This window comes from Culex pipiens, chromosome 3, assembly GCF_016801865.2.
Source record: "Culex pipiens pallens isolate TS chromosome 3, TS_CPP_V2, whole genome shotgun sequence".
Classification (NCBI taxonomy): Eukaryota; Metazoa; Arthropoda; class Insecta; order Diptera; family Culicidae; genus Culex; species Culex pipiens.
Window position 1 is genome coordinate 168,459,639 of NC_068939.1, and position 12,653 is coordinate 168,472,291.

Here is a 12,653-nt window from a genome sequence, read left to right on the forward strand (position 1 = left end):
AAAACACAGTAAATAACAATTAGTTTTTAAATTCAAACTAAAAATAAAACAGTTTTTGCTTTAATGAAAATTGATAGGCACACTATAAATGGTTAGGCGCTTATACTTACATCAAACCCTACTTAATGTACCACCCCCGGCCGAGTTAAAATGCGTAACCGGAAAAGAAGGTGTGCATGCCTGGCACGAACACTCAAAGCGTGTTCTAGCGTGCTGCTCGTACTGACTCAGAGCAAGGGTGAGATGTAGGTGTAAGGGCAGTGCGTGTTCGTCGGGAACCTAGTGCATAAGATCGGTCAAGGCCCGTTCTTACACTGAAAATTGCGAATTGCGAATAATTTTCCATACAAATTTCGCAGCTGTCCATACAAAAATGATGTATGAAAATTCAAAAATCTGTATCTTTTGAAGGAATTTTTTGATCGATTTGGTGTCTTCGGCAAAGTTGTAGGTATGGGTACGGACTACACTGGAAAAAAATGATACACGGTAAAAAAAATTTGGTGATTTTTTTATTTAACTTTTTATCACTAAAACTTGATTTGCAAAAAAACACTATTTTTTTTAATGTTTTAGAGGACATAAAATGCCAACTTTTCAGAAATTTCCAGGTTGTGCAAAAAATCATTGACCGAGTTATGAATTTTTTAATCAATACTGATTTTTTCAAAAAATCGAAATATTGGTCGCAAAATTTTTTCAACTTCATTTTTCGATGTAAAATCAAATTTGCAATCAAAAAGTACTTTAGTGAAATTTTGATAAAGTGCACCGTTTTCAAGTTAAATCCATATTTAGGTGACTTTTTTGAAAATAGTCGCAGTTTTTCATTTTTTTAAATTAGTGCACATGTTTGCACACTTTTGAAAAAAATATTTTTGAAAAGCTGAGAAAATTCTCTATATTTTGCTTCTTCGGACTTTGTTGATACGACCTTTAGTTGCTGAGATATTGCAATGCAAATGTTTAAAAACAGGAAAATTGATGTTTTCTAAGTCTCACCCAAACAGCCCACATTTTTTAATGTCGATATCTCAGCAACTAATGGTCCGATTTTCAATGTTAAAATATGAAACATTTGTGAAATTTTCCGATCTTTTCGAAAACATTATTTTCAAAATTTTCAAATCAAGACTAACATTTTAAAAGGGCGTAATATTGAATGTTTGGCCCTTTTGAAATGTTAGTCTTGATTTGAAAATTTTGAAAATAATGTTTTCGAAAAGATCGGAAAATTTCACAAATGTTTCATATATTAACATTGAAAATCGGACCATTAGTTGCTGAGATATCGACATTAAAAAATGGTGGGCTGTTTGGGTGAGACTTAGAAAACATCAATTTTCCTGTTTTTAAACCTTTGCATTGCAATATCTCAGCAACTAAAGGTCATACCAACAAAGTCCAAAGCAGGGCTGTGGAGTCGGAGTCGGAGTCGGAGCCGGAGTCGGTGGAGTCGGGTCTTTTTGGGGACCTGGAGTCGGAGTCGGAGTCGGAGTCGTCAAAACTCGAACAGCTGGAGTCGGAGTCGGAGCCGGAGTCGGCTAAATTTTATGAGCTGGAGTCGGAGTCGGAGTCGGAGCCGAAAATTTCTGATAACCCGGAGTCGGAGTCGGAGTCGGAGTCATCTTGAATACAAAAAAAAATCTTGTTGTTCAGTATTTACTATAAAACAGCTTAATTTACAAAACTTCTTATATTTTTAACTGTTTTTTTAAGTCGTATGCACTGAATTGCCATTTTTTTCTAAAGATTTATCAGATGTAATTATGTTTTTGAAGCTATTTATTGTGATTGGAAAACTCTTATTGTGTTATTTTACTAAATGATAACCTGTTTATTCCCTCTTACCCAAGTATTTAGTATTATAACTTTTTGTAGTCAGAAATATTTAATTGATTTTTGACTGCATCCCTTTCAATTCAAATTTGACCAAATTTAATCTAGTTCTCTCTGAAAAAAGTACACACACAGTCATCTTTTACCCTGATAGCGAATGTCTTGGAGGTTTTAAGTAAATCATTTTTCAGGGAAAAAATACGAGGTACAAAAAAAGATTTAAAATAATAATTGCTGTTTTTGGAAATCGGAAAAAGTCACTGACAGAATAACTCTTCCAACAAATATTCAATCGTTATAACAATCTATTTCTAAGAAATCAACATGTGCATTTTGTTTTAAACTAAGTACAAAAAAATCAAAGTGTTGCATTTAAAATAATTGAAACTGACAAAAATTATCAATACAGTTGCAACTTATTTTGAAATAATCATTGAATATGTTAAATATATCGATTATCTTAATGTTTACTATTTCTCTACTAAAATATGAGAATGTTGATCCTTGACAAACTATTTTGATATCGTTGCAAAAAATCGTTGAACAAATCTCAAGATTTCAGTACCAAAAAGTACACAAAATTAAAATATTATTCAACCGGTAATAATTTTCTCATATTGTATGTCCCACGCCAATATTTCGGAAGGTGATTATCATTGCAAATCAATGTACCTAAAAAAATGTTTTTTGGAAAGATTGCTTAAAGGTCCTTTTAAAATGACCTAGAACATATTTTACCTGTGGATTTTGGTTTTTATCCAATATTTTGATATTTCATATATTTTGAAGGAGGCGCACGATCATTCATAAAGCTTCGTTTTAGGTGAAGATTCAAGAAGTATTGCGCGCCTCCTTCTATGTATATTGAAAATTTTAAAATTAAAATAAATCAATAATTCCCAGGTAAAATATTTTCTAGGTCACGGATATTTGAAAAGGACCCCTTAATTATCTTTTCCACGAAGACATTTTTTAGATACCTTGATTTGTGATCATAATCTTTAAATAGTAGTTTATGCAACAAGTTGCAAAAAGAAGTTGTTTTAAGCACGAGTCGTACATTTATCCAACGAGGTTTACCGAGTTGGACAAATACGATGAGTGATGCAAAAAAACAAGTTTTGCAACGAGTTGCTTACAACATTTTTTGCAATTCCGAAAAACGCTTTTTGAATGGAATTTTATGTCAATTATTCATGTGTTAAGTAAACTCACCGTTCAAAACAAAAAAATATTGAAAAATGTTACTTTTCGATACTAGTGCTGAAAAGTTTCACAGCGGAATTGCAAAAAAACAGTTTCGTTTAAAATTGTTATTTAAAAAACAAGGTGACTTTGATAGTCAATGTGCTTCTTATAAATGTCAGCTTAAAAGTGTGCAAATTGAATTTATATGTTGAATCGATCATTAAGGCCAGGTTTCCTTTAATGATTCATTAAAAAAATGCAATTTAATATTAAAATATATAAGCTTTTTATGATTTAAATGTAAATAAAACAAACAAGCTAATTTGAGGTTAAGTAAATAAAACCCAATTTAATTACAAAACTGTTCTTCTGAAAATGCCTTCAAAACTGGAGATAGTTTTTGAATTCTGTTTCAACAACGTATAAAAATTGTAACCTAGAAACTTTTTTTCCGTTGATTCTTCCTTGAGAAAAACATAGCATTTAAAGAGTATTTAAATAATCTTATTTATCATTGTTTTCAAAATAATAGTTAACAAACTTTTGAAACATTTCAAAATATGTGGAGTCGGAGTCGGAGTCGGAGCCAACAATTTGTAGAAAGCTGGAGTCGGAGTCGGAGTCGGAGTCGGCTAGAGTTGGTAGGCCGGAGTTGGAGTCGGAGTCGGAGTCGGTTGGGACTGAAAGCCGGAGCCGGAGTCGGAGTTGGAGTCGTCTAATCTCAGAAAGCCGGAGTCGGAGTCGGAGTCGGAGTCGCTTGAAATATGACCCGACTCCGCAGCCCTGGTCCAAAGTTTCTCAGCTTTTCAAAAATATTTTTTTCAAAAGTGTGCAAACATGTGCACTTATTGAAAAAAATGAAAAACTGCGACTATTTTCAAAAAAGTCACCTAAATATGGATTTAACTTGAAAACGGTGCACTTTATCAAAATTTTACTGAAGTACTTTTTGATTGCAAATTTGATTTTACATCGAAAAATGAAGTTGAAAAAAATTTGCGACCAATATTTCGATATTTCGAAAAAAATAAGTATTGATTAAAAAATTCATAACTTGGTCAATGATTTTTTACACAACCTGGAAATTTCTGAAAAGTTGGCATTTTATGTCCTCTAAAACATATCAAAAAATAAAAAAAATAAAAATATTGTTTTTTTTTTGCAAATCAAGTTTTAGTGATAAAAAGTTAAATAAAAAAATCAAATTTTCACCGTGTATCATTTTTCCAGTGTAGTCCGTACCCATACCTACAACTTTGCCGAAGACACCAAATCGATCAAAAAATTCCTTCAAAAGATACAGATTTTTGAATTTTCATACATCATTTTTATATGGACAGTTGCGAAATTTGTATGGAAAATTATTTGGACAAACTAATGATGCAAAATGGCTTCTTTGGGCATATTGAAGGCACCAAAAAAGTTTCAGTAAGATTAAAAAATATAAAAAAAATCGAATGACCGAAATCCTAGAGAACTGCTCAGGTTTCTTCTTTATATTTTTTTAATATTTTTTGCCTTCCCATGGGGAAAGACTATGTGTCTGTACACTCAATTCTTTCGGCACTGGCTTTGCCGATCTGGTCTCATTTGATTTTTCTTGGCGACACAAAAGTCACTAGCTATAAAGTATTATATTTAGTTAACTGCTTTAAAAGTTAAACAAATAAAACTATTTGGCTGAAAATCCGGAAGATTATCAAAAGTTATGAGCACTCAAATGTTATTTATACACATTTTGCATAATTCCTAGTTTTTTTATACCGGTTCTCAGATATTTGGATGAAAATGATGTCCAGATCTATCGTAAAATAGATTATCAAAAGGATTTTCCAATGAGTCAAGTAGATAATATCTGACAACCCTATCAAAAGTTATGAGCACTAAGTGTTAATTATACAATATTCGAAGCCAGATCTCAGATATTTCAGATTTTTTATACCTTGCTACTATGCATTGTTAGAAAGGTTTTTAAAAGACCTTAAATTATGCGAAGGTGTAATTCGCCGCTTCGCTTGCAGACGGTAATTTTAGCGGATTGCATAATGGGTTTCGTCATGTTTATGCGATGATTGTCCAAGATCGTAGGTTGCCTGGGGATAGATTATTGAGAGCCGTATATTTCCGGCCGCTCCCATCTCCAAGGGACAAGAATAGGGGGTTTGTCAGAGAGGAATTGTTGATGTTCCACATTTTTAAGAGGATAAGCGAAATTCTCCCCACAATCTTCCAGTAAGTTTCACTTTTAGTTGGATGGTTTGGGGTGGTTTGAGTGTTTACTTTAATCCAACGGAAGAGGGATCGAACTTCGCCGTAAGCACGAGTATTTTTGTATTAAATATTTCCAATTTGGAGGCCACAAGATATTTTTGATTAGCTTACACTATTTCCCGACAATCTTACAGCTCATAACTAAATTACACTAACTCGCTATCTCGTTTCAATCTTTCTCATAGGTGCACCAGCTGCGGTAAGACATTGCGTCTCGGACAACCTGGCATGTGACGGCGGCTGTGCGGACTTGAGAGGATCCAGGATCAAAGGAAGAGAATGTGTCACAGTGATTGAACTGAATTGAGAAGAAGGTCAAGCCCGTTGAACAGTGGTTGGGTTCTGTGTGGAGGGGTTATTCTCGGGGGGCAGTTTTGTGGACATCTGGAAAAGTGTGTGTTGTGTGTGTGAGTGCAGAAGAAGACTCCGAGGAAAAGGACAATAGTGCGGAGGAATCGAAACGGCGATCGTTCCGCGGGAACCGAGTGGAACGACAAGTGGTGATGGATCCGTCGGTCGCTTGGTTTCAGGAAGAGCAGGAAGGACCGGCCAAGCGCGTGTGGATGGGCATTTGGGAAACGATGGCCGAGTTGGACCCCCCGTTGACGATTCCGGTGGAGAACCAGAAGCCCCAGCGGGCCGGCTCAGACAAACCGAACCGCGGCGTGGGCGAAAACCGGCTAATCAATGCCGCCGGAGGTGGTGGCAACGGCGGTGACGACTCGCACCACCATCCAGCACATCTGAATCATCACCACCATCACAGCAACGCGTTGACGGAAAACAATAACAACAACAACAACAGCAGCAACAACAACAACGGTGGTGGCACCGGAAACGGCAACAACACACCGACAACGGGAGGCGGCGGCGGCACCATTCTAGTCAACAACAACGAGAAAAACTACAATCCGACGCGGAAGAAAGCTGGCAGCACCGGCGACAACAAGGCCAGCACTTTCAACATGAACAAGCAGCACCACCGGCTGATCGGTGCCCACGGGGGTTGTCCGTGGCGTCCGCCGGGCTACAAGTACAAGCGGGGGATTGTTGGGTAAGTTTTGTGTTTCGGACGTTAAGACGTAATTTTCACATTTCAACCCCCTAAAAGAGAGCTGCTGATAAGCGAATTTGAGGAGAACATAAAACACTTGTGTGTTGCGCTGATAGCACGATCTTTTTTTTTCGGGGGGTGAATCGAGTTCTTTTTTTTGCGTTGCAAGAGCACTGGAACTGGTGAACATTGTTGGAGCAACTCGAATGCAATTACAGGTTGCACGTACGAGAGTTGCACCAGCGCGTTAGGAATGCCTGATAAGGTGGACAAAACACATAAACAAACTGATTGCAATCGATCGGCAGAGTGAATTGACGCACCCAAATGTGTGGTTTTGTTTTGATTCTGGGTTCTGTTGAGTGCTAACTGCGGACACTCAAATGGTGGGGATTGGCCAAAATCCAAGAATATTTTGTCGGTTTTAAAAACCAATGAGCTGAGGATTTCGTGGGGCCGATTCAGAGGACAAATGAGTATCTCACAGACGATCTAGTTTATGATATTTGCCAATTACGGTTTCGGATGCGTTCACTGGAAATCCGTGGGACCGGTCTCAATGATCGTACGACTTTTTCAGGATAGTTTAACACATTTCAAGGTGCAGGCCAAGTGCGAATGATGCTGATGATACCTCTTCAGTTGACGCTCAGGCGAGGAACATCCTGGAAGGAGCGTCACTGACTACGTCCGTAGTCCTGTTAGATCATACTTGGTCAAGACAGTATAGCTCTGGTTCCTTGCAAGTGTCCTATTTTCTTACCTCCACGTTTGCTTGGTTTTCATGATGACCTAGCTGGTGGCCTGTGGAAACGGATCGTAAACCTTTGACCACCGCGGGTCAGAGTCGAGACGGCTAAAAGAAAGGGGCGCGACAATGTGGGAAAGGGAAGTAATTTGTGATTGTAGACGGTATTGTTTTGATTCGCAGTATGTTGAGTCAACTGCTGTGGATGTACCTGAAACATCGCACAACGGGGTTTCTCTTCTTTCCATTTCATCTACCACCTATCTTCTGTTTATTTTGTTTCACTGATTTTGTAACGCGGCTTCTGTTTACTATCCTCCATTTGATTTCGATTTTATTCATTTGATTCTCTTATTTCTCAACGCTTTTTCATTCTATTTTACCAATTGATGCTGCTGTAACATACATTCTGCTTTCCCTTAATTTCGCAGCGATGTCAATTTTGTTTATCATGTGCCTTTTCTTTATTTATCTATTTGAATAATTTTTCATCTGCCCTATAAATTGCCCTCAATACAATCTAAGCTTGTTTGTTACCTCTATTTATTAATTATTGTTAATTTCTTTATCTACTTCAAAAATTACTATCTTTCTTTTACTATTGATTCTTCAACTAGTCTATTTCTTTCACTGTCCATTGTTTTCAATCTTTTCTTCAAACAAATGAGGTTCGAGCCCTAACTCAATTTTTGGAGTGATGAAAGAATTAACACAAATATTACTATTGTACTTTTGAAAAACTTTTATAAAATGCTTAGGACCAAAAATTGTAACAAAACACCGTGACAAAAGAAATAGCAACATAAAAACACGACTCAACACTAGGAAAGATTTCAGGAGAAAACAAAACACAGTAAAATAACAACTAGTTTTTGAATTCAAACTAAAAATAAAAAATCAAAAAATCTTTAATGAAAGTTGTTAGGCACACTTTAAATGGTTAGGCGCTTATACTTACATCAAACCCTACGTAATGTACCATCCCCGGCCGAGTTAAAATGCGTAACCGGAAAAGAAGGTGTGCATGCCTGGCACGAACACTCAAAGCGTGTTCTAGCGTGCTGCTCGTACTGACTCAGAGCAAGGGTGAGATGTAGGTGTAAGGGCAGTGCGTGTTCGTCGGGAACCTAGTGCATAAGATCGGTCAAGGCCCGTTCTTACACTGAAAATTGCGAATTGCGAATTGAATTGCGAATAGTTTAACACATTTCAAGGTGTTCCATTAACTCGGTGAACCTCGTTGGATAAATGTACGACTCGTGCTGAAAAAATCCTCTTTTTGCAACTTGTTGCATTAACAGATCAAAAATACTATTGATTTAATCTTTTAAATAAATCAATTTATTTTAGAAAATCTGTGCGATCTTCAAGAACTAATAACAAAAAACCTGTTTAGACAATTTTAACATGTTTTGGTTTAAAAATAAAGCCTAATGTTGGCTTTTTGGTATCAGAATAACTGCAATCAAATGATTGATCATATCATTCTTGTGATAACTTGATTACATTTTTTACTTTGACTGATTTTTGTTAACATCATTGAACTATTCGTAGTATTCACTGCTCAGAAAAAATGTAACAATTTTATGTTACTGTTTGTTTAACTAACAATTCTTCAAGTTGCTTTTCAATTGAAAACTTGCTCTTCAATTGAAAAGATTAATGGTGAGCCCAAAAAAACAGTCTCTTGTAACACAAATTGGACGAATCATTGTTATAATAAAACCAATTGCAGTTGAATTTTCTTGAATTTCAGCAGTTTTATTTTGAAAGTCTGATATAATTGATATCCGAAAAGATTCTCAGGTTTCATTCTTTTTAGAAATGAATTTAGGAATAGTAATATTTCTTTCAACAACAAAAACTTGAATGTGAGTTTTTCAGGGATTCAGGTTTTTTTTTACAATTAGGTCAAATATTTTTCAAAGTTTACCAGGGATGGAATAATCGCAAAAAATCATTTTCGCTTGCGAACTTTTTTCACCCGCGAAAGAGAGGGGAGGCAAATCACGCAAATGAAAATTGCTCCCGAACTTCTCAAAAAAATCATTCTGTTGATGATTTTTTGTGAATTTCCTTGTTAGCACCACTTAAAATTATTTGTATCGCTTTGTTTACACTCATTGCCCATCTACAAAAAGTGACAGTTCATTTTTCGACTTGTGACGTTACACATGCAAGTGTAGTAGTGAAAAAGATGTTCTGCTGAATAATCAAGATGATGATTTTTTTAGATTCCTTTAACCGATCTTTCGTGCGCTAGGCTCCCTTCTGATTTTTTCTCTTGATGAACGTCCAATGGTTTTCTATTGATGATGATTATTCCATCGCTGAATGTCACTTTTTCAGTCTAAATTGAGGTAAAATTACATCATAAAAGAGGTAATATTCAACCTTAAAAAATTACACTTTCCAAATTTACACAATGTTTTGCTGTGTATTGCAATGATATTTTTATTTGAGATGGAATTATTTTGTTAACTTTTTTTTTCCTAAAAATATTCGCCTAAAGATAGGGGAATTTGAATTTTTAAAAACGTTCGATTTCACTGTTTTAACCGGAGTCTCATTTCCTCCCCCTCCCCCCTCCCCCCTGTTCCTGAATATTATTATTTGCCAAATTTACTCATACACACCACACCACAACTGATTTGGAGAGTTTGGTACGGTATGTCCACGCATCCTTCCTCCCCTGATGATTCTGTAAAATGTGGTCCGTTCACAGAATCTGTCTCTGCGGTTAATGCAACGCAGTAGGCCTGGCCGCTTTAATTTTTGCTATACATTTTCGGGGTAACTCGGATGTACTGTAATCATGAATATTGACAAGAAACCCGAGCAGACGGAAATAACTTGGGAAGGTCAGTTTTTGATATTGTGAGAAGATCGAAATATGTTATTGGGATGATCGGATTAGTTGTTAAAATAACAAAAATCAATAACAAAGATTTGTTCGAAGAATAACTTAAACTGTTATTATGATGTTATTGCAATAACAAACTAATAACAAGGAAGGAATCATGAAGGAATAACAAGATTTGTTATTTTGTGCGGAGAGGTGGAGCAGCAAAATAACAAAAAATGTTATTGAACTGGTATGTCTCCATAACAAAAAAAGTTATTGTTTTGGTTTATTTGCCATCTGCAAATAAACCTGCAGTTGCCATAACTCTTCTGTACTAGTCAGGGGTGCAGAGTCGGGTACCTCCAAGCGACTTTGAATCCATACGTTGAAGACAACTCCGACTCTGGATGCAGGATATGACGTCAATGACGACTTCAGCTCTCCAAAAATACCCGACTTCACAGATTCCGACTCCAAGTAAAAGTTGCTGAAAATTTGCTGAACCCGATGCAGTCTCCGATGTCTCACTCCAGCTCGAACTTCAACGTCAGCTCCGTCTTCCTGGCTCTGTGAAAATAATAACAGTTTTTGTTATTCACACTTCAAAAATTTTCAATAAATAAATCAATTCTGTTAGGGAATATAACACAATAAAAAAAATGAACTCTCAAAAGTTAGCTTGAAACCCCATTTCATGGTTAAATAAATGACCCCGATGAAATTGGTCAAAATTATTTCATAGTTCTAGCCAATTTTAGTAAAATCCCTTAGGGCGTATATCAAATAATTAAAAAAATCAACTTTCAAAATTTCAACTTTTTAGAATAATTTTAGCTTTAGACGAAATTAGACAAAATTATCCCAAAGATCTAAACATATTTAACAAAAGAAAAAATAATAACAAATTGTGTTATGGACACAACATTTCCATTTGTGCGATTTATGGTGATTTTATTTCTAAGTCAGAATACCGAACGAATAACAAATTTTGTTATTAGGAGAGTTTTTGAAATGTATAACATTTCCTCTTATTAGCGTGTTATTAAACATTTTCAATATAATATCACTTCAATACCTAATTTTTGTTATTTTATCAGAAACTGTTATTATTTTTTCTTCTTGAAGTTGAAGTTCAGGATAAAATAATAACACTTTTTGTTATTTTAACAGGATTTGTTATTGAAATATTATTAATTTTGTTATTACCGTATGCCCGGGTAGGACTTGAGGTGAGCAGTATTCTAGGATTTCGGTCATTCGATTTTTTTTGTATTTTTTAATCCGACTGAAACTTTTTTGGTGCCTTCGGTATACCCAAAGAAGCCATTTTGCATCATTAGTTTGTCCATATAATTTTCCATACAAATTTGGCAGCTGTCCATACAAAAATATGTATGAAAATTCAAAAATCTGTTTCTTTTGAAGGAATTTTTTGATCGATTTGGTGTCTTCGGCAAAGTTGTAGGCTTGGATACGGACTACACTGGAAAAAATGATACACGGTAAAAAAAAATTGGTGATTTTTTTATATAACTTTTTATCACTAAAACTTGATTTGCAAAAAAACACTATTTTTAATTTTTTTTATTTTTTGATATGTTTTAGAGGACATAAAATGCCATCTTTCCAGAAATTTCCAGGTTGTGCAAAAAATCATTGACCGAGTTATGAATTTTTTAATCAATACTGATTTTTTCAAAAAAACGAAATATTGGTCGCAAAAATTTTTCAACTTTATTTTTCGATGTAAAATTGAATTTGCCATCAAAAAGTACTTTAGTGAAATTTTGATAAAGTGCACCGTTTTCAAGTTATAGCCATTTTTATGTAACTTTTTTCAAAATAGTCGCAGTTTTTCATTTTTTTAAATTAGTGCACATGTTTGCCTACTTCTGAAAAAAATATTTTTGAAAAGCTGAGAAAATTCTCTATATTTTGCTTCTTCGGACTTTGTTGATACGACCTTTAGTTGCTGAGATATTGCAATGCAAAGGTTTAAAACAGGGGTGACCAAAGTATGGCCCGCGGGCCAAACGTGGCCCGCGAGGTGATTTTTTGTGGCCCGCGGACCCATTTTGAATAATAATGTAAAATGGCCCGTTGACCACTTGTCAAGTGATTTTATACTTTTCCAAAATCAAGGTTCATTTTGAACTTTTTTATGATAATCTTTTTTTTTATTTTTTGTTAGTAAAAAATAATGAGGTTTCAATATTTTGATACCCAATTAAGGACAAAAATATGTTGTTCAAAGATCTTAATAATTGAAACAATTTCACAAGTTTCGAAGTGAGTAGAACTAGTAAACTTTCATAATACATTTTTGGAAATATTTATAAAACGTTTAAATTTCACTTACGTAGAAATCTTTAATGATTGCAAGAATAATAGTATTCTATATTAATTTAAAAGTCATAATGACCCTTTCATGAACTGACCCTTAAACTTACTGTGTACTTAGAAACCTTCCCTCGGGTTTCGAACTCATGACAGCTGGATAACAAGTCAGACAAAATATTAAAATCGAAGAAATAAGGCTGTTGCAACTATTTTACAATTTATCGACCAACCCTCTCCTCACCCAATCATTAAGAATTGGCTCAAAAAATAAGGGGCAAAAATGTATTTTTGAAAAACCTCAAAAAATCAACAGAAATATAAGTGCAATCAACTGAAATCAATTAAAAATGCATTCCTCTGCGTTTGGT

At 35.0% G+C, this 12,653-nt stretch overlaps 1 protein-coding gene across 3 annotated transcripts in view; it reads left to right on the forward strand.

Moving 5' to 3' along the window:
* LOC120426818 (terminal nucleotidyltransferase 4A-like) overlaps nucleotides 1-12,653 on the forward strand; it is a 65,004-nt gene that overhangs the window by 15,185 nt on the left and 37,166 nt on the right. For all 3 annotated transcript variants that reach the window (XR_005606761.2, XM_039591601.2, XM_052710030.1), the window contains exon 2: nucleotides 5,484-6,352. Coding sequence is in view for 2 of the 3 variants with exons in the window: in XM_039591601.2 (XP_039447535.1) it covers nucleotides 5,802-6,352 (551 nt within the window). In the remaining variant the exon portion in view is untranslated. The remainder of the gene's footprint in view (nucleotides 1-5,483; nucleotides 6,353-12,653) is intronic.